Source organism: Odocoileus virginianus, chromosome 2 (assembly GCF_023699985.2).
Source record: "Odocoileus virginianus isolate 20LAN1187 ecotype Illinois chromosome 2, Ovbor_1.2, whole genome shotgun sequence".
Taxonomy (NCBI): Eukaryota; Metazoa; Chordata; class Mammalia; order Artiodactyla; family Cervidae; genus Odocoileus; species Odocoileus virginianus.
This window is the reverse complement of record NC_069675.1, coordinates 70821235-70849099: the sequence shown is the minus strand read 5'-3', so window position 1 is coordinate 70849099 and position 27865 is coordinate 70821235. Positions and strand designations below refer to the sequence as shown.

Here is a 27865-nt window from a genome sequence, read left to right as displayed (position 1 = left end):
TACTTATTAATGACAACTTTAATATGAACGTGTGTTTGACCTTCAAGAAACTGTCATAATTTGGGGATTCCCTGGCAGTCCAGTGGTTAGAATTCTGCACTGTCAAGAATGTGGGTTCAATCCCTGGTTGGGTAACTAAGATCCCACAAGCCATGCGGCATGGCCAAGAAAAAAAAAAAAACAACTACCATAATTTAAAAGGAAGAGGGAATTGTCATTGAAAGGAGTACACGGTGCTTAGGGATGGACGGCATGCAGTTTCTGGATACAGCTGATACTCAAATATACAAAGCAATGGATAATGTCAGTCATTTGAACAATCGGAATTTCTTCAAATACTGGCTCACTTCTTCCTTGGGGTAGGGACGGAGTGCAATGCAAGTGGGGATGTTCTCTGGCTGTTCCATCCACAGTTTGTGGTCAATGTTCTTCTGTTGCAGCGTCTCTGCCAGCAACTTTAAGGTGGTCTCATCCGGGGCCTAAAAGGAGCAGAACACAGACTGAAAAGCCCACTTAGGAAGTGACAAAAAGCAAAAGCAAAAAAAAAGTATGAAGGGGGACTCCTCTTAACTGAAAGTGGAGGAACAGCTCTACCAAAGTAGGTGCTGTAGAGAATGTCTCCAGAAGCAACAGCTTCATCACTCCATTTGCCATTCACTCCCTGAAAGGGTGGGAGTGGGGTGAGGTTTCATATTCCTGTGTATAAAACGGAGTTTTTTTCTCTCCCCTCCTGAGATGCTGAGGGAATGCGCTGTCAGTAATTATGCTCTATGCATTTCCTAGTTCTGGTGACTAAACAGCCATCACTAATCCCACAGCCAGCTCTGACGTGAAGAGTTGACTACTGGAAGGCTTTCTAAAATCACATCACTTCCACCTCCCTCCTACTTTCACCCTAGTCCACACAAACCAAGAAGGATTTTCTTACTGCTGGGATAGTTCTCCCTTGTTAACTCAATGGTGGGCAAATGATTCTCCAGTGTCCTTCTGAAATTGTTTCTCATCATCTTTATCACCCATGCTGAATCCCATTATAGGAAATAGTAAAGCTATTACTCAGAAAATAAAGATCACTAGTGTGTTATGTTGCATAAGGTATACATGTGTGTGTGTGTGTGTGTGTGTGTATTTTGCCTAGAAAGGCAGAAGTCACTAAGGTAACTAGAGGTTTGTCTTATCAAAGTAGAGGATGCTGGGATTGCTACTCTTAATCTATTGAGTCCTTTGGGCATACTGAAGAAGAATGCATTGACTTCCCTTCCTTCCTTCTTCAGCACCAGGAGCAGCATAGTAAAGCTAGAGTGAGTTCAAACCCTTGCTATACCACTTACTGGGCTTCCCTGGTGGCTCAGATGTTAAAGAATCTGCCTGCAATGCAGGAGACCTGGGTTTGATCCCTGGGTTGAGAAGATCCCCTGGAGAAGGGAATGGCTACCCACTCCAGTATTCTTGCCCAGAGAATTCCATGGACTGAGGAACCTGGGGGCTACAGTCCATGGGGTCACAGAGAGCTGGACACAACTGAGTGACGAACACTTTAACTTTGCACCACTTACTGGTTGTGTGATCTCTGATAAGTTGTGTGGCTTAACTGAACCTTTGTTTCCCCTCTGTAAAATGGGATGATAATGCTTCCTAGTAGTAATGAGATTCAGTGAAATTAGGCTCATATCTGTGTCTGGCACACAGTAAGCACTCAGTAAATGGAGTTTATTGTCTTATATCTTATTGGTCTTTGTGGCTACGGGAGCACCTTTATTTAATCAGTGGTGACTCCTAAGTCCCTTTCTTGAGTCACAGCTAACGAGTCACTTAATCTCTGAGCTTCAGATGTCTCATCTGAGAAAAGGGGTAAATATTTTTATCTGCTAAAAGCAAGAGAGAGGGAGATGTCCGAACCACATGATTTCTTGAAGTCTTCCTATAAAAATTCTATAAAAAGAATCCAAAGGAAAAGCTATGTTTCTTTTCTGCCTTACAGATTCTCTGGACTTCTCCCTCCAGGTTACTGTTTGATGTTTCAACACTCAACAGCAAGTTTTCTCTTGAAAAATAATGCTTTTGCCAGCTAGCCCAGAAGGAATTACCCCAACCCTCCACCTCAGTTATTAAGATAAATTTTATGAGAAGAAAGCTGCTTTCAAATGAAAGCAATCATTTTTTCATTATAAAATATGTGCTTAAAAAAAATATGTGCTTAATGTAGAAAAGTAAAAAGAGAAGCATTACTAAGAAAACAAAATTCCACTATTTAATACTTGGATGTATTTAGTTTTTCCTATCATAATCTGGATCATTTTGTATGTAGAATATAGTTCAACGAGCACCACGTCATGAGCACTCTTACACGCCAGCTAAATGTACTTCAAAAACACGATTTAGGCTAGTTTCATAATAATACATTATCAGGGTCGAAGTTTAGCCAACTCATCATATTGGAAATTTAATGATTTCCACATTTTTTACTATTATAAAACGCTCCTATGAGTATCTTTGTGCAATGCTCTTTGGATGCATCTTGTTATTTTCTTAAGATACATTTCTAGAGGCAGAATTGACAGAAGATAAGAGTAAGATCTGTTTGGCCATCTGTAAAAAGAACCTTACCTCTGATGCTAGGTTCAAGTCACACTAGGGTTCACGTTTATTTTCAAATTTTGGGGTCAGACCCAGGTAAATGCTTCAGTTTGATTTCACTTACAGAAAGGAACCCTGAGTCCCTACGCTTCTGGATCGGTTTTTCGGAGAGGGATAAGGACTGTACTTTTCAGCACAGCCATTAAAAGGGCCAGCCCAGCGCTCAGGTAGAAGGCGGGTAGAAAGTCCTCCGCCCTCACCAGGCATCTATTTAAGAGGGACGCAGGTGAGACCCACGCGCGCGCGCACATCCACCCACCCACACCCACACCCCCACTCCATGATGTTAGGCGCCCCCCGCCCCCCCACACACACACGCCACACCCACTCCATGATGTTAGGCGCCGGGACTCAAAACTACACCCACTTCCGGCCCAGCGTCCTCAATGTCCCACCCCTCTGCCTAGTGCCTCACCTCAAGGACCACCTTGCGCATGCGCTCTAGCTCCCGGAGGTAAGCGGTTGTGTGCGGGTGGTCGCGGTGAAGGTGCAAGGCCGCGGTGGCTGCGTGACAGGCCTGTGCGACTAGTGCGCCCGCTGGCCAGGAGAACGGAGCCTGTGATAGATCCTTTCGTAACACCAAGTACTGTACCAGGATCTGCGGCTCTCCGCCAGAGGCCGCCATCTTCCTGTTCAGCTGAAAGGCCAGGCCTACCCCGCGGTGCATGCCGGGATCAGGGAGGAGCCCTGAGCGCTGCCATGTTTTTGTACGGCAGGAGCGCGAAGCACGCTGGGACCGCTTGGCTTGGTTTTGAAGCCGAGGATGGCGGGAATTCTTGGCCCTGACTAGAGTGAGCAAGAGAGGCGGTAAAGGGACAGACAGACCCAGTGTTGGACCGGGCTCTGATCAGGGTGGAAGGTTGAGCGGCCTCTTAACAGTCCCTTCTGTGTGCGAGGAAACTCAGAAAGGGGATCCAGAGGCGTGGCGCCGCGGTAGCGCGCAGGGACCGGGAGGTAGACACCGACTCGGACCCGGGGATGGGCCGGGCGGGTCGGGGAAGGGGCATCCTAGCGAATACCCTTGGGGTGTCGGGGCTCAGGGATGCGTGTCTGCGTTGTGTGGGCCGGCCCTGTGGGTTTGTCGTGAGTGTGAATACATTCCTGCCATTTTCTTTTGCCCACAAGGATAACTCAATTACTGGTGACTGGACCACTTCTCTAGGAAGGCCTTTGAAAATCTGAGGAGAAGATGGAGCTGGCAAATACTTTAAAACAAGACGGCGAGTCTCGCGGAGGTATTCAAAGGTTCACATTTAACTACTGCTCCTCAAAATAATTCTCAGGCTGAAAGCCCGTTTCTCCTCTAACCCGAAGTTTGGGAGCAGGATGGTGAACGAAACTAACATGAAAGACTTCAAGGCAGCTGCTGAGATCATTGGAGCAAGAAAAATGACTTTTATTTATTCCTAAGCTCTTTTCCCTTTGTGGACCAGTAGGTTGCATGCGGTAGTATGCTAAATGTTTGTATTCAGAGCTGCAGTTCTAGCCAGTGAGCCTTCTTTTCTTCTCAGAACTTTTGGGGGGCCATTTTCCGCATTACTCCCGTGGAAGGGGCCGTGCCAGGCAGTGACCGGTGTTGGTTAGACCTGGGTTTGAGTCTGGCTGTGTCATTATAAATATTGTGGCCTTGGGCAAGTTATTTTACCTTTCTCTGCCTTGATTGCTTCATCTGAAAAATGGAGGAAATAGTAGCATTGTGATGGTGGTTGTGGAACTTAGATAAGTAATTGTTTTAATGCTTTTTCATTGAAGCATTTAGCAGATGCATAATTATAGGAGATATAAATGCTTTAATTCTTTGCATGCTTTGCAAGTAAAGGATCTAGTGCAAGTGTCTTAATATGTAGGAAATGTTCGCAGATGCTTCATTGTTAGAGTTGATTAGCATTTTAAAACTAGGACCTCAACTATATTGGTCTTTAGTCTCTTGGAAACTGAGATTGCCCGAGTTTCTATCCATTGGTGAGCTTGTTTTCCTGTCTAATACCCAGTAATATTGGTGGACAGTTTCTCTGAGTGTGTGCCTTTATAGTTCTATGCTCCTGATACTTTTCAGGGCTTCAGAATACTCACTCAAGTCTATGGATGTCTAAATCGAAATAGTTATGCATTACCACTTTGGGAAAACGTGTATAAAACCCAATTTAAAAAAAGCTTTTTCTGACCCTGTTTTCCTCTGGGTCACTATTATCACAGATAACTGAGATTAGCTATATTTAGATGATTCCCTTTTTGAACAGTGGCCTAATAAGGAACCACCAGTAGGTCAGTGTTCTGCCTAAGAGGTTGCTGACCATTGACTTCTGTTGTCAGCTCCTCTTGTTTTATAAATTGTTGGCAATTGTTGTCTACAGTTTAACTGACCACAAATTTCTGGGGAAAGGGTCACCATCTGTTCTTCCCTGAAGTGCTTCCTATTCCTGGAGTTAGAAATCCTTAGCTTTGTTTGAAAGTTCCTTTTTACTTCCCTCAGGTGTTTTAGCTCAGTTGGAAAGACTAGAGACTCAAGTGAGCAAATTCCATAAAAAATTGGAAGAGCCACAGGATGCACAGGCTCTTGAAGCCAGGATTCATGAACTGGAACGTCTGCGAGATAACCTGAGGGCTGAAGTGAAACAGCGTCAAGCTGGAGTGAGTAGAAGTGTGATCGATGCTGGCAGGCTTTCCTGGAGTGTAAAAACCTAACATGGTCTGGGATAAGCAAATTTGAATAATATGTTTTACCTGTGGTCTTAACTGGAGCAGTTTCAGTCCTTGATTCCTCGAGTGATCACACCTATAGAGTCAGCTGATAGCAATATCATCTAATAGTTGGCAGGCCTTACTGATGGGCCAGGTGAATTCATAATAGTCTCTTAACCTGCTCTCATGGACATGAGCCTCTTACCTCAGTTTCACCCGGACTTGAGTCATTAGTCTAGATTTTTCTAGAATCTTTCACCCAACTTGAAACTTCACAGTAAACTTTGACTCTTCCCTCTTTTAAGCTTTCTCTCTAGCCCAGATCCAGTTAGTAAAACCTGTCAAATTCTTTAGATTGTCTTTGTGCCCCCCTCCTCCACCTCCTCCGTACCGTAGCTTGTACATTATACACATGGTTCTTAATATTTACCAGGTGATTTAGATGGTAGGATTTTGTAGTAGTCTGCTAGTTGGTTCTCTTCTAATATTTATATTTTCCAATAAATTTTGCACAGCCAAGAAAATGTTCATAAAATACTACATTTTTCATTAAATTACAAGTTTTCTTGCTCATTGTCAACAACCGTCCTCAGCCTTCCTTCTTTTTCTTCTCTCTCTTTTCCTTGTCTCCATTTCTTCTCTTCCTCCTTCTTCTGTTTCTTTTTTTTAGTAAAGAAAAAATCTGTATCTATTATTAATATAGATAGATAAATATGTGTATATACTGCAAAAATCTAAAGATCCTTTTATAGAGATGAGCACACTCTGGTAAGTACCATACAAATCAAGGTGTAGACTATTACCAGTACCTGAGAAGTCTCCCTCCTCCATCCTCCTAGTCATTTCCTTCAAGGTAACAGTATTCTAGTTTCTGTTACCATACCCTGGTTTTACTTGTTTCTGAGCTTTATATAAATGAAAAAAGTATGAACTCTGTTCTGTCTTCTTTTGCGGATTGATTTCTCTCTTGAGTTTCATCCATTTTGGTGCATGCTGTGGTCCTTCTTAGCGACTGAACAGCAACAATGTATGTACTTATTTTATTTGGTTGTGTTGAATCTTTTAGTTGTGGTATATGAGATCTAGTTCCCTGAGCAGGAATCGAACCCAGGACCCCTGTATTGAGAGCGCGGAGTCTTGGCCACTAGACGACTAGAGAAGTCCCCTGGTCATTCTTTTTTATTGCTATATAATTATTCCATTTTAGAAAATATCCCACAATTTATTTACTGATTGAACTGTTGGTGACATTTACATTATTTGGGTTTTTTCACTTTGGGGGTACTAAGAATAATGCAGTATTCTTATTGCTATCTTTTGATGTAAAAATATGTACTTTTCTGTTGAATTGCTGGATCACAGGGTACAAGGATTATCTTTAGTAAATACTGTCAAACAGAATTTGAGACTGATTGTACTAATTTTACATGACCAGCAACAGTATATAGGGTTTCCATTGTTTTGCATCTTTACCAATATTTGATACTGTCAGTTTTAAAAAAATTATCATTCTAGTGAGAGTGTAATAGTAAGTCACTGTGAATTAATTTGAATTCTTTTAATTAATTATTTTAAGTACCTTTTTTGGACACTTGAAAGTCTTCTCTTGTGAAATGAACTTTTCAGAACTTTTGCAGAATTTTTATTGGGTCATATATCTCTTATTAAATTGTAGAATTTTTTACACATTTTGGTTAGAAGTACCTTGTTGTATATCTGTATTCCAAATGTTCTTTTAAAGACTAACTTGCCTTTTCACTCTCCAGTGACATCTTGTGATGAGGAGAAAGTCTTCATTTTAATGAGGTTTGATTTAAGAATCTAACTTCATGTTTCCTTTGAATAAATATCTGCCTAACTTAAGAACACGAAGATGTTCTGTTACTTTCTGAAAGTTTTTATTTTACTTTTACTGTCAGAAATACAGTCCCTCTGGAATTGATGTTTGTGTAACATGGTGTGAAATATAAGTCATACTACTTCTTTTTTAAAAGCATTATTTATATATTTTGCTGTGCCAGATCTTAGTTAATGGCACTCTGGATCTGTAGTTGTGGCATGCAGTCTCTCAGTTGTGGCATATGGGATCTAGTTCCTGACCAGAGATCAAACCCAGGCCCCCTGCATTGGGAGTGCACAGGCCTAGCCACTGGACTATGAGGGAAATCCCTGAAGGTCACACTTTGTTGTTTTCTTCCATATGGGTATGTAGTTCATTCAGTACCACTGCTTGAAGGTCACTCTTTCCCCATTGTATTGTAGTGGATCTTTGGGTTCCACTGCAGGCCCATCTTTGAGTTGTTCTGTTCCATTGGTCTATTGGTCTTTGTGCTGGTACCAGAGGTTTATTACTGAAAAGTTTTGATTCCTATAGTTTAGGTCACTCTTCAGATTATCTTGGCCATTCTTGGCCCCTCAAATTTCCCGTAAATTTGGGAACTGGCTGTCAGTTTCCAAAAAGAAACCTCCTTTAATTTGATGATTGCACTAAATCTATACATCCATTTGGAAAGAGTTGAAATCTTTATAGTATTGTGCCTTCCAGTCATTGTACATGGCATGTATCTTCTAGTTTCTTGGGATGAATAATTAATTGTTTTTTAAATCTCTTTTTTTTCTTCTGTATGTGTTTAAAGTTATAAATTTCTCTCTAAGCATACTGTCTTAATCTACATGGGCCACAATAACAAAAATACGTAAACTAGATGGCTCATCAGCAACAAATATTTTTCACAGTTGTAGATGCTGGGAAGTCTAGGATTATGATACTGGCAAATTTAGTGTCTGAGGACTTATTGCCTCTTTTTAAAAGAATGTTTTATTTTTGGCTGCACTTGGTCCTCGTCGGTGCAGCGCACAGACTTGTGACTTCTTTTCTAGTTATGGCACACAGGCTCCAGAGCATGGGCTTTGGTAGTTGTGGTACTTGGGCTTAGTTGCTCTGCGGCATGTGGGATCTACCCAGACCAGGGATTGAACATGCATCCCCTGCATTGGCAGGCGTATTCTTAACCAGTGGGCCACGAGGGGAGTCCCCCTTACTACCTCTTTGATTGTGGTCTTCTCATTGTAACATCACATGGCGCAAGGGGCAAGCTAGTTCTTTGGCATCTCATTTATAAGGACACTAATTGCAGACACTATTAGGACACTATTGAAGGCTCTCCAGTTATGACCTAATCACCTCCGAAAGGCCCCACCTCCAAATACCATCACATTGGGCATCAGATTTCAGCATGAAGTTTGAGGGACACAAATATTCATAGTACATGGCTTTAGCTATATCTTGCAAGTTTTGATATGTTTTCATTATCATTTCAATTCAAAATATTTTTTATTTCCATTGTAATATCTCCTTTGTCCCATCGGTTTAAGAAATATACTACATAATATCTAAAAATTGGATTTGTTAGTAATTTTTTTAGTTATTGATTTGTAGCTTAATTCCATTGTGATTGAAGAATATGACCCAGCATGTGGTGAATTTTGATAAATGTTCCATGTTCATTAAATGTGGATTTTACATTTTTGGGTACTGTATTCTCACTATATATCAAATAGACCAAATGTGTTCATCATGATGTTCATTTCTTCAGCTTATTAGTTACTGGGGTAAATGTGTTGATCTCCCACTATGATTGTTGATTTATACATTTTTTCCCCTTTCATTCAGTTTTGCTGTGTAGTAAGTAAGTGTTAGTCGCTCAGTCGTGCCCGACTCTTTGCGACCCCATGACTGCAGCCCCCCAGGCTTCTGTGTCCATGAGATTTTCCAGGCAAGGATACTGGAGTGGGTTAGCCATTTTCTTCTCCAGGGGATCTTCCCAACCCAGGAATCAAAGCCGGGTCTTCTGTACTGCAGGCAGAGTCTTTACCGAGTGAGCTACAAGGGAAGCCCTGCTGTGTAGTAGGTACAGACAAATTTAGGATTGTTTTATCTTCCTGGTTAGTAAGCCTTTTATTTTTATGCAGCAACCTTTTATCATTATCAGCTATCCCTGATAGCTCAGTTGGTAAAGAATCCGCCTGCAATGCAGGAGACTCTGGTTTGATTCCTGGGTCAGGAAGATCCACTGGAGAAGGGATATGCTGCCCACTCCAGTATTCTTAGGCTTCCCTGGTGGCTCACCTGGTAAAGAATCTGCCTGCAATGCAGGAGACCTGTGTTCAATCCCTGGCTTGGGAAGATCCTCTGGAAGAGGGGAAGGCTAACCACTCTAGTATTCAGACCTGGAGAATTCCATGGACTGTATGTAGTCCATGGGGTTGCAGAGTCAGACATGACTGAGCGACTTTGACTTTATCATTATGCAGTGTTCCCTTTTATTTTAGTTAAACTTCTTGCCTTAAAGCCAACTTTGTCAAGTATAACTTTAACAGTTCTTATTTTTGTAAGTAGCATATAGTTAGTTTTAATCCAGCCTGGCTGTCTTTGTCTTAATTATTTAGTCCACGAACTTTTAATGATTCCTAACATATCTAGAAGAACTTCCCTGTAGCTCACACGGTAAAGAATCTGCCTGCAATATAGGAGATTAGGGTTCGATCCCTGGGTCGGGAAGATCCTCTGGAGAAGGGAACGGCAATCCACTCTAGTGTTCTTGCCTGGAGAATCCCATGGACAGAGAAGCCTGGTGGGCTGCAGTCCATGGGGTCGCAAAGAGTTGGACACAACTGAGCGACTAAAGGATATAACGCAATATATCTAGATCTCCGTCTATCATGTTACTATTTTATTTGTTCTTTGTTTCTCTTCTTGCTACTTTTTGGATATTATTCCACTTTTCCATTAGCTTGTTAATTATATGACTTTTAGCATTTTTTTAGTGATTTATCCTCGACAAAACAGGCTTGTTTTTCTTACTAGAATATACTTTAGAGTAGTGCCTTTACCACTTCATAGATAATTATAGAACCTAACATCTTTGCTTTCCCACACATACAACCTTTCATGTTATTATTGTCGTATGTAAATTCTACATGTATTAAACTCTATGAAACACTTCATTGTACAGTCACTGTGCCTATAAAGTTATATACCTATTTACCCTTTTCAGTGCTCTCTAGTACTGCATTTCCATATTTTCATCTGGGATTATTTTCCTTCAGTTTAAGTAGCTCCTTTTGGTACCATTATCAGTGTTGGTTTGCTGGAAATGAAAATTCTCTATTTTTGTCTGTCTGAAAAGCACCCTTATTTCACTATGTTTTTCATGTTTAAATGGATATTTTTGTTGGGTATTCAAATTAGAGGTTGAAATTTATTTTCTTTCATACTTTAAATACATTTTTTCATTGTCTTCTGGTTCTGTGGTTTCTTTCAGATGTCAGTCTTCCTGTTTGAATATAATTTGTCTTTTTTCCTCTGGCTGCTTTTAAGATTCTGTCCTTGGGTTTTAGCAGTTTCACATCATCATGTGGCCAGGATTGATTTTCTTTCTTTATCCTGCTTTATGTTACAATACTCTTTAATCACTTGCAGTTTTCTTTTGGAAAATTTGCCCAGGATCTCTTCAAGTAATGTATCTGTCTTGTCCTTTTTCTTTATTTCTGGGGCTTCCATGTGTGGAGTTTTTGTTTTTACTGTGAGCTGTCTTATATCTTTACTCTGCTTTAATCTAGCTATGAAAATATACCTATTTTCCACTTTTCTTATGTGTCCGGTCAGCTTTTAAACCCGTTGAATTCCTGATTTCTGTAACTGTATTTTTTGGATTCAGGATTTTCATCTGATTCTTTTTAGTAGATTCCAGCCCTTTGGTATGAATTTTCCATTCTTTAATCTGTGTTAATAACTATGTCTGATAATAACTCAAATAGCTGAATCCCCTCAGATCTGCTTCTGTTGTCTTCTTTTTCCTTCTGGTTTTCAGCCATCTGTTCCTCTTTTCTAATATGCTTGGTAATTTTTCTTTTTAATTCAGTGATGGGTAGTGTTTGAAAAAAATAGGGATTCTGAACTATGCTATCTTCTTCCAGAAAGAATTTCAGTTTTTTTCTGACAGGCAGATAGTGTATGGGCACATCACTGTCAACCAGCTGAGGTCATCTGTTTCTGGTTTGCCCTCACTTAAAGGGTGTAGTCCTTTGTGGAGGCCTTACTTGAAAGCTTGGGTGTGCTAGGACACATGTGTTAAGATCCATCTTCTTCGGCAGGCCCTGACCTCCACAGTCTGCTTAGCTTTTTGATTTTCAGCAGCTTCTTTCTGTTACACCTGGAGGACAAGTGCCATGCAGCCTGTTGGGTTCCCATTTCTATATCTTGGCCCATAGGAAGACTGCTCTGGTAACCTCCATCTCCAGTTTCTGTTGCCCTGGCACTGAGAGTGCTGCAGAATCTAGCCTGCAGCTTTCTATTTGGCCTGTATGCTGTGTGATAAAAATCAACAACACTATGAGGGGGAAAACCCAACTAACTTCCACATTTATCTTTAGTCTTCAGTCTGGCTAATTTGGTGGTTCTCTGATGCCTTCGGGCCATTTTCTGTTTGTTTACTTGCATGATTGCTCATTTCTTTTTGGTATTTCATCAGCTTATGTAGTTGTCTCAGAAGGAGTTAGTTTGATAGCATCTACTGGGTTGTAGCTCACAGTATGCAACTTATAATCAGTATTTCTCATCCTGGCACTTGAAAGCTTGCACAGTCTGACCCAACTTTCCTTGCTTTGCCTCTTTACAGCTGTTTTTGCTTACCCTAGGCTTTCCTTACCTCCTTTTCTTTCTCTTCTCACAAGACTCTATACTGCAGCCAAATGCATTGTTCTTCAGGCCGGCACATTTTCTACTTCTGATTCCTGTTACTGTATATAACCCACAAGATTCTTCCTCTACTGTGAATTCATAGCACCAGCTGGCTGGCCACAGTAGCATTTCTTGATTCATAACATTAAAAAAAAAAATACTCTGCATTTACATTTTTCCCACATAGGTGAGGGCATGGGACTTTTATTACGCCTCTGTACCCAGATTGATCTGCTACATGTCTTGCAGGTTAAAGCATCTACTGCCAATGTCGAACCTGACCAAACATTAGAGATTAGTGAGCAAGAAATTTTGGAGAGAAAACAGGAAAACGTGAAAGCCATTCTGCAGGCATATCGTTTTACAGGTATGATATTTTTCTGACCTGTTTCAGTCTGAGTCTCCTCTCTAGTGAGATAGTTTGTAAGATGCGTTATTAGTCCTGGCCCTATTTCATTAACACTGAATTTTTCCCCCCACCCCCCGACATACACATGCAGAACTGGAATGCTATTCACAGGCAGCTTTACCTGCAAAGTTGGCCGCTGTGCAGCAGCAGATTGGTTGGTGACTGGCTTAGACTATTCATTGTAGTGATTCGCCATGTGCTAAACCGTGTGCTAGAACTTCCTGTACAGTTGGTTTGCCTGATGCCACTGTTCAAACAGTTTAAACCCCTCAAGTCTCTGTTTCACCACTAAAATGAGGACTTACTTACCTATTATCTGTGTCATAAAGAGGATTGTGAGAAGCCCTGGGGACTACCGTAAGTTACTTGACACTCAGGAAAAAAGGAGCCATAGATAAATGGAAAATTTCAAAATCTCTTCTTCAATAATTTGATACTTAGAATGTTTCTTCCCCCCACCATTCTGTGGTTTTAAGAACACAGATTCAAAGTAAGTCAAAGTCAGAAGAGTCTAGACATTCGTTCAGTGAGCATTTGAGCGCATGGTGTGTGTACTAGGTGGAGCTGAGGGGCGTGGGGTGCACAGATGAACAGGATACTGCCTTTGCCTCACGTCCCTTAAGGCACTGTCTTAATTGTCCCAGGGATCAGCGGGAAGCTGACCAGCCGAGGAGTCTGTGTCTGCATCAGCACTGCTTTTGAGGGGAACCTGCTGGATTCCTACTTTGTGGACCTTGTCATGGAGAAACCACTTTGGATACATCACCATTCGGTTCCAGTCTTCATTCCCCTAGAAGAGATATCTGCAAAATACCTACAGACTAATACTCAGCGCTTCCTGTTTGTTCTCTGCGAATACCTAAATGCTTACTCGGGGAGGAAGTACCAGGCAGATCGACTTCAGGTATCTGTGGTCTTATAAAGCATCTTGTGAGCCCAGATAAACTTGAAAGAAAGGGACATGTTCTTTTGTACTTTAGAATGCTTCATAATTCCAAGCCAGAAGTTTGACTGTTGTCATCCTAATGCTCATTTCTTATTTACACACAAGCTATTTTCCACCTCCTCTTCTGTTGAAACTCTGGATGGTGTTGAGCATGGGTACTGGTGAAGGGATTATTTATTCATGCATGGTGATTCTCAGGCTTTTATACTTGACCCTTCCTTCCTCTCACAAAGTGGTAGCGTACAGTTGCTTTATTTTTAATTCAGTGGAGGTCCAGTAGATGACCTACTGTGTTCCAGGTATCTTTGCTGAGCCTTGGGAATAGGTGCAAAGCAGAATAATGGTTTCTGAAAATGCCATAGAGGAATGCTGTCCATCTTTGCCTAAGCTCAGGCTTGCATTCTTAGGATTGTAACTGAGCTAGGGTTGCATTTAAAAGGGGGGGAGAAAAAATGGAAATGAATGCAAGCAGGGAATAAGTGACTCTTACAAACTTAGCATTTCTCTGTGCATTTGGAATGACCAAAACTTCTGGTTATCAGCTAGATACTGACATGTGAATGTAGACATGAAGCATTTTAGCCAGACATGTGACATCCCCTGAGTTCTTAGCAGAAATAGTGTCTCCCCAGTCTCTAGCCATTGACTTAGTAAGTGCTTCCTACAGGCCTTCTAGGCTGCTACCAACTCTTAATTATCTTATAAATCTCTATCATTTGTCCTTTTTTCAGGCCTTTCTCTATCCTTCATTTATTTCTGAGATTTAATTAATGGGCCCTGTTTTTGGTAGACATGTTTGATGTGTCATAACCACTTACTGCGTTTAGAGCTGTAATTGTCATATACTTTGTGTGTCTTTTGATCCCCATCCCCATTAGAATGACTTTGCAGCCTTCCTTGTGGGGCCCTTGCAGAGGAACTCATTGTGCAACTTGCTGTCATTTACTTACAAAGTGAAGCTGAAAGGTCAGTCCTTCCCCTTTTGTGCTAGACTGCTGTATAAGGACCTCACAACAACCCTTCCAACTGACGTCACTGTTACTTCTCAAGGTAAGAGGAAGGATGCCTCCAGGAAGAAATTACAATATGCTCTGTGTTATTCACATGATTGAAACAGAGTGAAATAGTGAGATTGTATCAGCTGGTCCTGTTGAGATACTATTTTCTGTTTCCATACTGTGAACCAAAAAATACAGTCAGTAAGATACCAAGAATATCTGCCCTATTTCTGTCAGTTTTTCCTCTCCTCCTTGTTAAGTAGTAAACATAATTATTCAACTTTTTCTTTCTCCTTTGCTCAGTCCACCGCCACCAGAGTTCTTTCAGCTTATGATTTGTTTTCATTGGAAACCCCTCTTAGACAGTTGATGAGGTTGCATCATAGAGTTGCTGTGGTGGCGAAAGCCTAGACTCGATTCACTGTGAAACCAAGTAGATGTGACAAGTCGGCATACCCTTAGCTCTGCAGAGACCGGTCTCTGAATGGGAATTTTTCAGGGATGGCCGAGACTTATGTTGTTAAACGTTACATAATGGACAGTAACGAGAAAAAGGATAAAATATTTTTAGTAGGCAGGTTTCACATCATAGGATTTAGATTTCTCTGGGCAGAGTCTAAGTTTCTGGTCTCAAAATTTCATTGGACCAATAAGGGGCAAGCCTCTCTCAGCTCCAGACCAAAAACGAAAAAAAAGCTCCATGGGTCCCAAATATTAGTGCTCTAGATTCTGATTCCTTCAGTTGCACTAAGTGAGATTGACAGATCCTGTCTTTTCTTTTTTTTCAGGGATGGAAGCATTACCCAGTACATGGGAAGAACAGCGAGCAGACCATGAAAACCTATTTTTTACGAAGCCCCTACATCAGGTGTTTACATCATTTGCAAGAAAAGGAGAAAAGCTGGATATAAGCCTGCTCTCCTAGAATATTTTCTTTGGGAACACATCAGAAGTGAGTAAACGAGTACTGACCACACTTGCGGGCAAGGTCCTGGGAACGGAAAACTGTTGAAAGGCTCAGACTCCTCTCCTGGGGACTGTCCCTGGAGTGAAAACAGACACCCACCTTATCAGGATGGTCAGGGGCAAGTTTGGGTCTGTTGACCCTGGCATTTTTGGATAGGTCTCCAAAATTGCCTGGTCACTTGCTCCAGTGCTCAAAATCATCTCTTCTTTTTGAGATATTAATCATACGTTTTAGCTGAAAATGAGATTTTTTTACAGAAGGCATTTTGTGAGAGAGGGAGTATTACCATTTAATTGAAGAGTTATTATGTAGCTTTTATGAAACCTTCAGCTAACTTTGTCTCATTTTCTTATTTGTGACTTTTGAGAAGAAAGTTCTTAGAACTCTCAGGGTTCGTGATATGACATGAATCATATAATTAAGAAGGGAACGGTGGTTAATCTTTGGTTTGGAGTGGAATATTCTCAGCCACTGCTTTGCAAAGAATGTGGTGTGAGTACTAAGGATAGAGTAATTGGGGTTGCATGTATCTAATGTCGTTTCCTAAAACAAGTTGGGAGAGCACTGAATATATTGAGTCAGCTCATGATCAGAAGTCTACTCATTACCTTGATCATTGCAAAGGAAGTGGACCCCTCTCCTTTATCTCTTCCCTTTTCTGTAAGCTCCAGGCCCTGGCCATGCAATTGTTTTCATCCTCTGCTAGTCCAGTTAGTGAACCACCTCTCCACATAACCATGGCCTCCACTTTGCTGGCTTTTTTTGTTCCTTGCCTTGGGAGTATGTGCACGGCCAGTGCATGGATGTGAAAACCTGTCACTTGCCAGGTCATAAATAGGAGTCATCACTACCCTTACTGTCCAAAACCCTGAGCTGTATTCTGGCCTCACTCTAAAATGGTCCTGTCCTAGAGCTGATGGCCAAGCAGCAACCTGTAGGTGTGGGTGCCACAGGTACCTCTGGGAGGAGCACAGGGGGATGGTCGAGCCAGTTTGGACCACCATCTAGAAGGAAGCAGCCTAAGGATGAGAGAGAGGTTGTAGTTTAAGTTCTTGCCTTCCAGGCACATGAGGACCAATGTGGGAGAGAGCAAAGCACTTCTCAGATGAGGGCTGTTAACAGAATTGGCACAAATGATCATATTCAAGTTGAATAAAGCTTTTAATAAAACAGTCTTGTTCTTTATCAATACCTGTAAATTCTCTCTTTAAGCAGTAGCAAAGGCGACTGTAGCAAGAGCTCAAAAGGCAAGGCAATATTGGAATGTTTTCTTAACAGAAAGTTAAAAATATAAATGTAGAAGATCTGTTTATATATTTTTCTTTCAGAAATCCCTTTCCCTCCCTCCCTCCCACCCACCAGGTAAAAGGAAATATTGCACTTTCTGCTCCCATGACTAAGGTGACGGGTTCCAGAAGAACCTTTCAAGATTTATCAGGACAAGGGCCATTTCACCTAACTCGGACCACAGATAAGCAGGTCTTCAGATTGAAAAGCACTGCTTCCGAGTTCTAGCTGGGGAGCGAGTGGTGGCCAGCGGGCGGCCCTCATCTGAAGCAGAGGTGCTCCACCCGTGCTTCTAGCCAGGCACAGGGGCAGCAGCCTTGTTCCTCCTCTGGCAGCCCTTTCTACTCACAGTGGCCGTGGCCTCTCTGGGTGGAAGAGGGCTGGTGAGACTTAGGGCTCCGGAAGGAACCTTCCAGTACTGTGACTGTGAGCCCTACTCTGGGGAAGCTAGAGGCACGCTGAGGAATAGGATGGCCGCCCCCAGAGCTCGCACGCCCACGGACAGATGAAGGCTGAAGGAGAGTTCTTAAACCTAAAGTCTATGTGAGTGCGCTTCAACAGCCTGAGTTGTTGGGACTTGGTCACATGTCCTTTCCCAAGGCCTTTCTTTGATTCCCAGAAATAAACTCCCTCCCATTTGGGTTCTCGTAGAGCTGGAGGCCATTCAGGAGTTGTCTACTACCTGGTGAGGCAGTGTGATTGAGGCGCCATTGGGGAACATGGCCAGCTTATCTCGGCCCTTCAAGAAGAAGGTTAGCAGTTCCCCCTTCCCTTTCACAAAGATGGGCCCTCTCCTCACGAAGCGGAAGCCGTACTCTCGAAGGATGACTTGGGTTTCTTCCACTACCTACAGAGGAGAACCGAGAGCCTGGGGTTAGAGAGTGAGCCTGGGCTGAGGGGCTTGGCGGCACCCAGCACAGTTCCCATACTCAGGTCTGCAGGGCTCCCCTCCTGTCCCCTTCAGCCTGGGCACAGATGGCGGTGGGTTGGGGGTGGAGAGAAGGTTTGCCTAGCCCTCCTCTCTCCCACAGGTAGCCTTTCTGCCTGCTCTTCCAGGAGGTCAGCCATAGGTCACCTTGTTTGGCAACTTGTATCTTGCTTTTCTGTCTTCTTTGCCTTTTTTTGTGGAGCTTTCCTGCCAGATCCCAGTGACAAAGATCAGATGGTTTTGAGGGGAGCACTTGGAGGCCCAAAATGTCAGCTAGTTCACATCAAAAGGCAGGATGTTCTTACCCAAAACTTAAACCTACATTTTGCAAATAAGAGTTGAAATATTTCCTCCCTTCTACTGAGGCAGCTCTTCCCACTCTTGCTCTTGACTGCAACACTACCCGCTTAACATTGTGGGCCCACAGAACAGAGGCCGCAGTGCCCAGCAACACATGCCCTGCTCTGATTCTGTTCCCTGGACCTACCTGGATGTTGCCCATGACCCCTGTGGACTCCATCCTGCTGGCCACGTTGACTGTGTTGCCCCAGATGTCGTAGTGTGGCTTCCGGGCTCCAATGACCCCAGCCAGGACCCCTCCTTTGTTCATTCCTGGGGGGGGGGGGTGGGGGCACAGAACTGGGCTCAGCCCAAGCTGAGCTCGCAGAAGCCACCAGCTCCTTTCAACAATTTCCACCTGACTCCAGCCACAAAGCTCCTAGTTATATAACCAATCTCATCAAGCCTGACTCTTGAATTCCCAGAGGACAGAAATCAAGTCTTCTCGTCCTCACTGCTCTGCAGACATCAGCCACCCTGCTGTGCTAAGTAATTTAGTGCAGAAGTTGCCAGTTTCTCTTGCCACCCACCTGGTACTTCAAGTCTCCTGTGACCTTGCCCAGGATTGAGAACCCCCCTCCCCAAAAGTGTGTGATGGGTGATGTTAATCCTAATGGGCTAGACTGAAGTGACAGAAGATTCCCTGGAAAGGGAGACAAACTCAAGCCCCAGCCAGATTCAGAAGGGAGGCCATCATAAACAGCATGGGACAGGAATGGCTGAGTATCACATTTTTGGTTTGATCACTGACCTAAAGACCCTTAAGTTCCCTTCAGCTTGAGAAGTGTGACCCTCCCCACCCAAAGTGCATCAGGTCTTTCCAAGACCCCTCCCCTGATTTGCAGAGCCCCCTGCTTGGGGAGAAGGGCACACAGCAGGATTGGCACGCTGAGAGGCCTTACCAATGCGCAGCATGAAGTTGTTGAAGGACTGGTTGTTGATGTTGGTGAGCGTGTCCTTCATGGCCAGCGCAAAATCAGCCAGATCTGCCAGGTGCTGCCAGCGCTCCTTGTCTGACTTCTCCTCCTGTGCCAGAGAGTGGCTGTGAGCGCCAGGGCTAGCTGGGTGCCTTTAGCTAGCTTATAAACACCGTCCTAGACATGTCTTTTTAAGCTCATCCATAAAATGGAGATGGCTATTGGTAAAAAGTCTACAGATAACAAGTGCAGAGAAGGGAACCCTCCTACACTGTTGGTAGGAATGTAAATTGGTACAGCCACCATGGAGAACCATACAGAGATGCCTCAAAAAAGTTACCATATGATCCTGCAGTCCTGGGTATATATCTGGAGAAAACTTTAATTTTAATGATATATGCACCCCAGTGTTCATTACAGCACTATTTACAATAGCCAAGTAGTCATGTATGGATGTGAGAGTTGGCCTATAAAAGAAAGCTGAGTGCTGAAGAATTGATGCTTTTGAATGGTGGTGTTGGAAAAGACTTGAGAGTCCCTTGGACAGCAAGGAGATCCAACCAGTCCATCCTAAAGGAAATCAGTCCTAAACATTTCCTAAAGGAAATATTCATTGGAAGGACTGATGCTGAAGCTCCGGTACTTTGGCCACCTGATGCAAAGAACTGACTCACTGGAAAAGACCCTGATGCTGGGGAAGATTGCAGGTGGGAGAAGGGGACAACAGAGGATGAGATGGTTGGATGGCATCACTGACTCAATGGACATGAGTTTGAGTAAGCTCCAGGAGTTGGTGATGGACAAGGAAGCCTGGTGTGCTGCAGTCATGGGGTCTCAAAGAGTAGGACACAACTGAGTGAACTGAACTGAAGATGTGGAAACAAATGTCCAATGACAGATGAATGAATAAAGATGTGGCACATGTATACATACAGTGAAATACTACTCAGCCATGAAGAAAGAAAATGCCATTTACAGCAACATGAATGGACCTAGAGGTTATCACACTAGGTCTAAAAGACAAATAGCATATATCACTTTCATGTGGAATCTAAAATATTACACAAGTGAACTTATCTGTGAGACAGAAACAGACTCAGAGAACAGACTTGTTACTAAGTAGGGTGGGGGAGGGCTGGTTAGGAGTTTGGGATTAGCAGATGCAAGCTATTACACAGAGACTGGATAAACAACAAGGTCCTACTGTATAGCACAGGGAACTATTCAATATCCTGTAATAAACCATAATGGAAAAGAAAATGAAGAATGTGAATATATAACAATCATTTTGTTGTATGGCAGAAATGAACACAAGATTGTAAATCAACTCTATATATTTCAACAAACTAGAGAGCATGTGCACAATTACACAAACCATCTTGTGCCCAGCCTAAGCTGTGGAACAGGAGTGCAGGAGGAGGGTCATGTGTCTTCTCCTCTCTGCTCATTAAATTCAGTAAAGCTGTGTTTATATTTGTACTGCATGGTGCTAGTTGGTGTGTGTCTTAAGGGACGCCTTCACGCAACAACAACAGTACTTAATGGCAGCTATTTTTATTAGACCATTTCCCACCAATGATGTGTAGGCTGCCTCTCTCTTGCCCCATCCATCTCTAGCTACTGCAGGTTAGCTACCTTGTTGGAGCTGGTAAAGCCATTGGTGTTGACATCTGGGGTGACTCCTGAAGCTGCCATGTAGGTGCTACCAATGGTCTTGATCTTGGTGATGACCCGGAACTTGGGATTGTCCAGAAGCTGAGGCCAGTGTTAAGAGAGAATTATCAGCAGTCAAGGGAGATGAATGAGCCAACCAAATGACAGATCTGCCCTTTTTTTTTTTTAACAACAAACCCATGAAACATCTAAGAGATGTTTTCCTATAAAAGCTTCATTTAGCCAACACGTGCCATGTTATCCTGGGCCAATGTCCTGATTTTCTGAGCCTCAGTTTCTACCACATTAACACAGGGATAAAAGGGCCAGTCTTGAAGTGTTGAGCGTGTATGTAAAAGCATTTCCCCTGGTACACAAGTTACTAATACCTGATAAATGTTTGCTGAATCTGAATTTGAGGATAAGAGGAACCAGAGGGGCCGCAGAATCTTGTTTTGGCCAGACCTTATCCTATGAGCTTGTAGGTGATTTCCCAGGCTCCCACCTGGGACCCAACATTTCCAGACAACTACAGAAGGCCATGCGTTTTGAGGAGGAGTTTTTATGGGAAAACAGCAGCCAAAGTAACTCCCAAACTTCTTGGGCTGCAATCTGGAAGGGCTGGCTTTGTGGCAGGGTGCGGGGGCCAGGGTAGTCACTCACAGAGTCAAAATCTGAGATGATCTCATTGAGGAAGCGCAGACATTCAATGCCACCATTATTGATGCTCTCCTCTGTGTAGAAGTCAGCAAAATTGGGCAGGGAGGCAAACATAACTCCAATCTCATCATAAGACTGGCTGTACAGTTCCTGAAGAGAGGCAGGGCCAAAACGCTCAAAGACAGTCAAAGTGAATGATATGCTACAGAAATGAATGTCCTTCACACCCATGACGTGCACTCAGCTTCTTGGACACACCTGTCTCCCAGACTATCCTGACTGAATTATTAGAAAGTAGCTCATTGCAACTTTGGAAACCAAAAAAGAGCTTTGCTAGTTCCTGCCAACAGCCACAGCTCTAGGAAAGAGGGCAGTGGCAAGCTGGGAAGTGAGGTGTGAGAACCACTCAGACAATCACAGTTGACAGAAAGGTGGGCTCTGCCAAGGCCTCATCTTCTGAAACGGGCCTTACAGAAATTATGGCGTATGGAAACAATGTCTACAGTGGTGCTTTTCACCAAGAGATTCACTTCTAATACTGTGGTGCTGTGTAGGTCCAGCCCAACCTGGGTCCCCAGGCCATGTCACGAGAGGGCAGAAAGCCAGAAGACAGCCCCATGGCTCTAGCATGGGGCCACGCCTCACCTCATCTCTCTTCTTGGACCCCAGGAAATGGCGTGCCACATGCTCAGGCAGCATGTTGGTGACCAAGGCTTCGTTCCAGCGTCGCATCTCATAGACACGTTCCTTCTGGTCGTGGACCTCAATCTTCCACAAGAACAGTGTCCGTGCCAGCTTTTCCACCTATGGACAGACACAGGCGAGGTGTGTGCCCTAAGCTGGCCATTTCGGGTTTCCCAGTGGTTAGGACCAGGTGCTTTCACTGCTGTGAGCCTGGGTTCAGTCCCTGGTTGGGGAACTAAGATCCCATAAAGTGCATCCAAAAAAAAAAAAGTTGAAAAATGGGGACTTGAGAGGTTCCAACATGGAAAAACTGAAAGGAAGATGGAGATGGCTGGATAGCTGGGGAAATGAGCCCCAGAAAGACTCATCAAAAAAAAGGCCACACCCTACAGCTGGGGTGAGGATCCCAGCCTCTGTGGTCACAGGAGGATGTGAGGGGGCCTCCTGGGACCTCATTTTAGCTACAGATCAGCCTTGTGGGTGGTGGCAGCAATGGGGATCTCTTAGCACAGAGAAGTCAAGTCCTCATTTGCAGCAGGCTCCAGTTGCCAACAAGTGGCTGGGGGTGGCTGCAGTTCTCTGACAAGCCACTGGGTGGCTCCTGAGCTAATATGAAAGTAAGTCCCTTGTGTGAGTACCTCCCCTCCCTCTTCCTCTTTTTCCTTTTAACCAAACAAAAATTTCACCAGCTTCTTTCCCTTTCTGGCTCTGTAGTCAGTGTGTTAGTGACCCCCAGAGCCAGGATGAGTGGAGATCCATGAGCCCCTGGCCTAGGAAATTAGAGATTTTATCCAGGCTTTGTACCTCAACCCCAGGCTTTCATCAGCAGATCAGAGCAAGAGGTAAGAACTGTTTTTCTGGTATTAATACTCGTGAGGAAGAGACCAGAAAATGGCAGAGGTGGTGGCCTGACCAAGGTCACATGCCATGTGGGGTAAGGAAAACGGCATTCCCCAGGAGCTTGGATTCTTAGATCCTGGGGCTGCTTCTCAGGAGGCCCTGAGAAGTCGGCACAGAAGGGGCGGGTGTGCAGGCACTCACATGGCGGGAGAAGTAGTAAAAGCTCAGCATCATGACGAAGATCATCACTGTCATCGAGTACTTAGAAGGCACCAGGGGCAGCCTGTGGGGCCCAGAGAATTCAGTTGAAAGTGCGCCATGCTGCCCTCTGCTGACAAGGGAGTTTTTATCCCCTCTAACGTACCTATGCTGTTTCCTATCACCCCAGAAACCTTTCTCAGCAGCTTCAGCACCTTCATATAAAGTCCAGATGCCCACTGGGCAGTAAAAATTTCTGAAATCACTGGGTTTTTGTCCTAACTGCCAGCCAACTCCTGGCCAGTCCTGGCTGCACTTGGAATCCATGTCAGGCCTTCAGAGCTGCTTCCTAGATGTTTATTAAACACCATATCACCTGAGTGATCACAGCTGTAGTCGCAACCATGTAGGAATCTGGAGAAAGGAGAGACTAACATTTCAGTGATGGGATGAGGGCACAGTTGCACCATGCTTTTCTATAACTGTCAGCCATATTTTTGCGTGGAGCTGAGTTGGTATTATATGCATATAGCACAATGTACATATCCATTTAGTCTTAATTTCATTGGGGTTCTCCTTTGTTTTGGATGTTTGTACATGTGTGGCTATTATGAACAGTGCAGCTATGGACATTCTAGTACATACATCTGGGGACAAATAACATGTACATTAATTTCTCTAACATGGATACATAGCAGTGGAGTTACTGAGGTCTATTTTCACCTTTACTAATTAACTCCAAATTGTTTTCTTAGATGGTTGTACCATTTATACTTCCAGCAGGAATGTATGGGTTACCATAATCCATGATGTTATCAGACTTCTTAATTTTTGCCATACTGGTTGGTGTGTGACAGTCTTTCCTGGTGGTCTTAATTTGTATGACCCTAATTACTTGAATGCCCTTAATTTACTAGTGCCTATTTAGACTTTGTGAAAGGCCTATTCAAGTCTTCTATCCATCTTCTGTTAATCTTTTTTCTTTTTTTTTTTCTTAACTTACTTAAAAGTCTAGTCAAGTCACTGCATCGTAACATTCTAAAACTTTAAAGCTAAGACGGGATCTTGAAGAATTCTACTGATAACCTCTTTAAGAGATGACACAGACTCAGGAAAACTGGCCTGCTGAGACCCCACAGAGAACTACTGTGGTGGGGAAAGAATCCAGGTGTTCTAGTCTGAATGCCACAAGGGTCCTTCCTCCTCAGGCTTCTGAGGTCTGTTCCGCAGCTGTCATCCATGTGGCTGCTCCTCTCTCCACCTCTCCAGCCTGCTCTCTATTCTACCCTCTAGACCGCTCTGCATTCTCTTCACCTCAGGAAAGGCCAGCGTGTCCAGATAAGCACTAAAGTCTGCTCCAACCTCCCACAGAAACATGCTGACTTTTCAAGCTTGAACATCCCATACAGTGTGCCTCTGGAAGGATGAGACCCTGTTGTATTTTGTCTCCCTGAAGAAGGACCAGAAACGCAGGGCAGGACGGGAAAGTAGACACGCTTACCTGTCAGTGCCATTGAGCCCCAAGCTGGAAAACACTTGCATCTTCTCTAAGGCCACCATCGGAAAGCTGTTGAGACAGATAACAGCACATACTTGGACCCAGCCAAACACTGAGGTGACCTGGGCCTTTCAGTTCTCAAAAAGGGACAGGATCTGTCCTGGGATCACAGCCAACCAATCTGTGAGAAGCCACAAACCCTGATTCCCTTACAAGCCTTTGTTGAGCCCTAGAGACAGATGGCCAGCTCACTGCAGGCCCGTGACCTTGAATCAGGGACTGGGGAGGCGGGTGAGAGGAAGGAGACCATGCTTGAATCGGGGACTGGGGAGGCGGGTGGGAGGAAGGAGACCATGCGGATCTCCAAACAGGCTTCATCTTACTCGTGTTGCTGGAAGCGTTTGCGGTCGTAGTCATCAAAGATGGGGCACCAGGCGTAGATGTTGATGACAGCCACAGCACCCGCAATGAGCAGCATGAGTGTAAGCTTGACCATGTGGCTGACCTGCACCAGCATGATGGTGGCGATGAGGGACAGCACGGCCACATAGTTGTAATACTTGGGGTTCTCCACGCAGCCATCCTCCACCTGCATCTCTGCAGTGCCGTTGGTGGGTCCTGTGTAGTACTGGAGACAGCTGAGCTGGAGGCCAGGACCATGAGTAGATGGGGAGAGCGTGGGATGCAAGGGGACAGCAGACACTGGTAAGAAAAGGCTGGGCCGTGGCAGCTGCCACGTCCATGGCTCCCTCAGAAACCCCGATCAAGAAGGGAAAGTTTACCAGGGGACAGTAATGCACAAGTCAGTAATTCCTGCTAAGAGCTTTACCTTCATCTCTGATGATGACCATGGAAATTCTCTTGTGTATTGAGTACTGCTACCATCATATAAGGGGCTTCCCAGGTGGTACTAGTGGTAACCTGCCTGCCAATGCAGGTTAGACATGAGAGATGCGGGTTCAATCTTCCCGAGTCAGGAAGATCCCTTGGAGAAGGGAGGGGCAATCCACTCCAGCATTCTTGCCTGGAGAATCCCATGGACAAGAGGAGCCTGGAGGGCTATAGGCCATGGGGTCGTACAGAGTCAGAGACGACTGAAGCGACCTAGTACACACCACACACACGATCATATAAAACAGATAGGCCACCCTTGGCCAAATGAGCAAAATTAGCAGGTGGTAAAGCCAGACTAGGAATCTGGGGTTTAGGTTTCAAGCCCAAGATGCTCTAGCCCACATTGCACTATTGCCCCAGAGGAGCTCTGGGTCAGCCAGTCAGCCCCCTCACAGTTCACTGTGAGGGCAGCCAGTCCCCACTCAGACTCCTTTCTGGAGTCTGGTTGCCAGTCCCGCTGCTGGGCAATGTGGTCAATGGAAAGTGCATCCATAAACTGAATCAGACCTACTTTTCTTCACTTTCACCCCCTGGCCATTATCTGGCTTTGGGAAAGCCCTCAGCATGTGACTCTAGCATGGGGAAAATCTTACACTTAGCCAGATTTTCACCCCTCCCCTGGTGACAGGACCTCCTGCTGTCCTGTAAGTGTCCAAAACCCTGCTAGATAGCGGTCCCCAGACCCAGACATCAGGTTCCAGGGGTTCCTGACACGCAGGAGACCTGGGCCTTCTCTTCCCTGCACTGTGGGCACCAGCTACCTGTGGGCACGTCAGGGCTCTGAACCCCATTCCTGTTGAACTTGGATCGAATAGCCTAGGGCTTCTCACCTATATGCTGCTGAATAAGTCTTCATGCTGAGTTTTCTCCTGTGCTTCAGTGTTAAAGAGAACAACGCAAACAATGTTTTATTTTCAAAATAGGACTCTTAAATTAAGAGGGTGCACCTCATGCTACCAACAATGGAGGGAGCTGTGAGGCCTGACAAGAGAACACCAGTGACAGCTCTAAGTGCCCAGTGCTCAGTAACTGGCTGGTGGCTTCCCACAGCTGTCCCTCTGCCCCTTCACGGAACCTGCAGGAACTGGGGAGAGCAGATCTCACGTGAGCTCAGTGGCTCAGTCATGTCCAACTCTTTGCGACCCCATGGACTGTGGCCTGCCAGGCTCGTCTGTCCATGGAGATTCTCCAGGCAAGAACACTGGAGTGGATTGCCATGCCCTCCTCCAGGGGATCTTCCCAGGCCAGGGATCGAACCCAGGTCTCCCGCATTGCAGGCAGATTCTTTACCATCTGAGCCACCAGGGAAGCCCCAACAGAGGAGTAAATCTGCCACCAGCCTCCTGGGCTCAGTGAGGCAGCCGCCCCCAGTGACCCACCTCTGGAAGGTCTGGCCTTGCTCAGATGGATGAAGGCCCAACAGGAGCGCTCCTCTCGGGGAGCAGGTTTATCTCCCTTGTCCTGCTGGATGCCTGACACTAGCCTCACTAGGGGACACTTAAGACACGCAGAAAGCTTAGAGTACTGGGGCCCCTGAGCAGTGAGACATAGAGGAAGAAAACAAAGGACAGGGTTTAGAATTGCTTCAGTTCACTGTGTTACTAACTGGCTGTGTGACCTAAAACAACTGACTTAACCTCTCTGAGCATCATTTTTTCACAGGAAACTACAGATGATACCGACCTCTTGGGATTATTATACAGATTAAATGAATCAACCTATGTAAAGCCCCCAGCACAGGTCCTGGAGCTGGGCTCCTGGATGTGGGGAGAGCAAGGAGCTGGGCAGGGGAGAGAGGCAGTCTGGGAGGTACCCTGGGGAGATGACCCTGCTGGTCAGGATGATCAGTTAGGAACCCAAGTGCCACTCAAACCTGTGTCTAGCGGCCAGTGTGGATAGCTGGGGGGACAGGGTGGGCTGGCAACTGCTCAGGCAGGTCAATTCAGAAGCCTCCTCTGAGAGCGGGTGTCCCTTCAGCAGGACAGCGGGGGCTCACCATGTCCACCACGTTTGCCATGACCAGAATGAAGATGGCCAGCATGGCCCAGGTGTTCCTGGCCCAGCGTGTCCGGTCGATCCAAGTAGAGAAGGCCACGAGCTTCTTTGGAAAGGCCTACAAGCATGGAATTTCAAGGGCCTTGAGCCTTGACAGCCTTCTCCTCTGTAAACATGGCTAACCACTCTGCTTGCTCCCACACTCACCGGGAACCTGGGAAGCAGTGCTGTGCATGTGCGTCAACCAAAAGCCGACTGCAGCAGAACTGAGAAGGCACATGGATCCCAGCTCAGCCTGCTGGTGCTGCTGGAGGTGTGGGTGACAACACCATGACCCAAATATCAGAGCCCTTCCCAGAGCCACTCAGGGATCAGCCCGGAGCCTGTGGGTGGCCCTCCAGCAGCAGTCCACTCCTGGCCTCTGGGCAGTGAAGCCAGGTCAGGGGAGTTTTCAGGGCCGGCTGACTTTGCTTGGCTCCTCCTGCCTTCCCTGGGTCAGTGTACCTAAAACCCCCAAGTTTCTTGTGAGTTACCTGCCAGATTAAATGTCCTAAAATGCTGCTTTTCCCTTGTCATTCTGATCAAAACCTC

General features: G+C 44.8%; 3 protein-coding genes across 10 annotated transcripts in view; 1 reads left to right on the top strand and 2 right to left on the bottom strand.

Moving 5' to 3' along the window:
• PTRHD1 (peptidyl-tRNA hydrolase domain containing 1) lies at positions 1 to 3338 on the bottom strand. Its single transcript, XM_020870412.2, has 2 exons — positions 3053 to 3338; positions 1 to 479 (listed from the first exon to the last, which is right to left on the bottom strand). Exons 1-2 carry the CDS (start codon positions 3302 to 3304, stop codon positions 309 to 311), a joined length of 423 nt encoding a protein of 140 aa, XP_020726071.2. The 5' UTR covers positions 3305 to 3338; the 3' UTR covers positions 1 to 308.
• On the top strand, positions 3291 to 27835 carry CENPO (centromere protein O). Of its 7 annotated transcripts, none has more exons than XR_011482129.1 (9): positions 3291 to 3591; positions 3763 to 3872; positions 5111 to 5268; positions 12311 to 12428; positions 13115 to 13374; positions 14295 to 14466; positions 15203 to 15366; positions 16744 to 22691; positions 27257 to 27835. XR_011482129.1 is itself a non-coding variant. In XM_020870410.2 (8 exons), exons 2-7 carry the CDS (start codon positions 3827 to 3829, stop codon positions 15337 to 15339), a joined length of 891 nt encoding a protein of 296 aa, XP_020726069.1. In that variant the 5' UTR covers positions 3291 to 3591; positions 3763 to 3826; the 3' UTR covers positions 15340 to 15366; positions 16744 to 27835. The 7 variants fall into 7 exon arrangements, 5 of the variants coding, with proteins under 5 accessions (XP_020726069.1, XP_070307070.1, XP_020726067.1 ...); XR_011482128.1 differs by having other exon boundaries at positions 23898 to 27835; XM_020870410.2 differs by having other exon boundaries at positions 16744 to 27835.
• The window catches only part of ADCY3 (adenylate cyclase 3), an 80810-nt gene continuing 70277 nt past the window's right edge, over positions 17333 to 27865 (bottom strand). For both annotated transcript variants that reach the window (XM_020870406.2, XM_070450941.1), the window contains 10 exons: positions 27276 to 27392; positions 24769 to 25028; positions 24389 to 24454; positions 22891 to 22972; positions 21811 to 21969; positions 21169 to 21315; positions 20488 to 20607; positions 18838 to 18961; positions 18084 to 18208; positions 17333 to 17515 (listed from right to left, as the gene is read on the bottom strand). In XM_020870406.2, the coding sequence (XP_020726065.1) occupies positions 17333 to 17515; positions 18084 to 18208; positions 18838 to 18961; positions 20488 to 20607; positions 21169 to 21315; positions 21811 to 21969; positions 22891 to 22972; positions 24389 to 24454; positions 24769 to 25028; positions 27276 to 27392 (1383 nt within the window). The remainder of the gene's footprint in view (positions 17516 to 18083; positions 18209 to 18837; positions 18962 to 20487; positions 20608 to 21168; positions 21316 to 21810; positions 21970 to 22890; positions 22973 to 24388; positions 24455 to 24768; positions 25029 to 27275; positions 27393 to 27865) is intronic.

What these genes read in the sequence shown, in the direction of transcription:
- CENPO (XM_020870410.2), top strand. Translation starts at nt 3,827, where the DNA reads ATGGAGCTGGCAAATACTTTAAAACAAGACGGCGAGTCTCGCGGAG. An exon ending in AGACGGCGAGTCTCGCGGAG is followed by an intron (nt 3,873 to 5,110) that starts GTATTCAAAGGT and finishes TACTTCCCTCAG; the next exon opens with GTGTTTTAGCTCAGTTGGAA. An exon ending in GCAGGCATATCGTTTTACAG is followed by an intron (nt 12,429 to 13,114) that starts GTATGATATTTT and finishes TAATTGTCCCAG; the next exon opens with GGATCAGCGGGAAGCTGACC.
- PTRHD1 (XM_020870412.2), bottom strand. Translation starts at nt 3,304, where the DNA reads ATGCACCGCGGGGTAGGCCTGGCCTTTCAGCTGAACAGGAAGATGGCG. An exon ending in TGCGCAAGGTGGTCCTTGAG is followed by an intron (nt 480 to 3,052) that starts GTGAGGCACTAG and finishes TGCTCCTTTTAG; the next exon opens with GCCCCGGATGAGACCACCTT.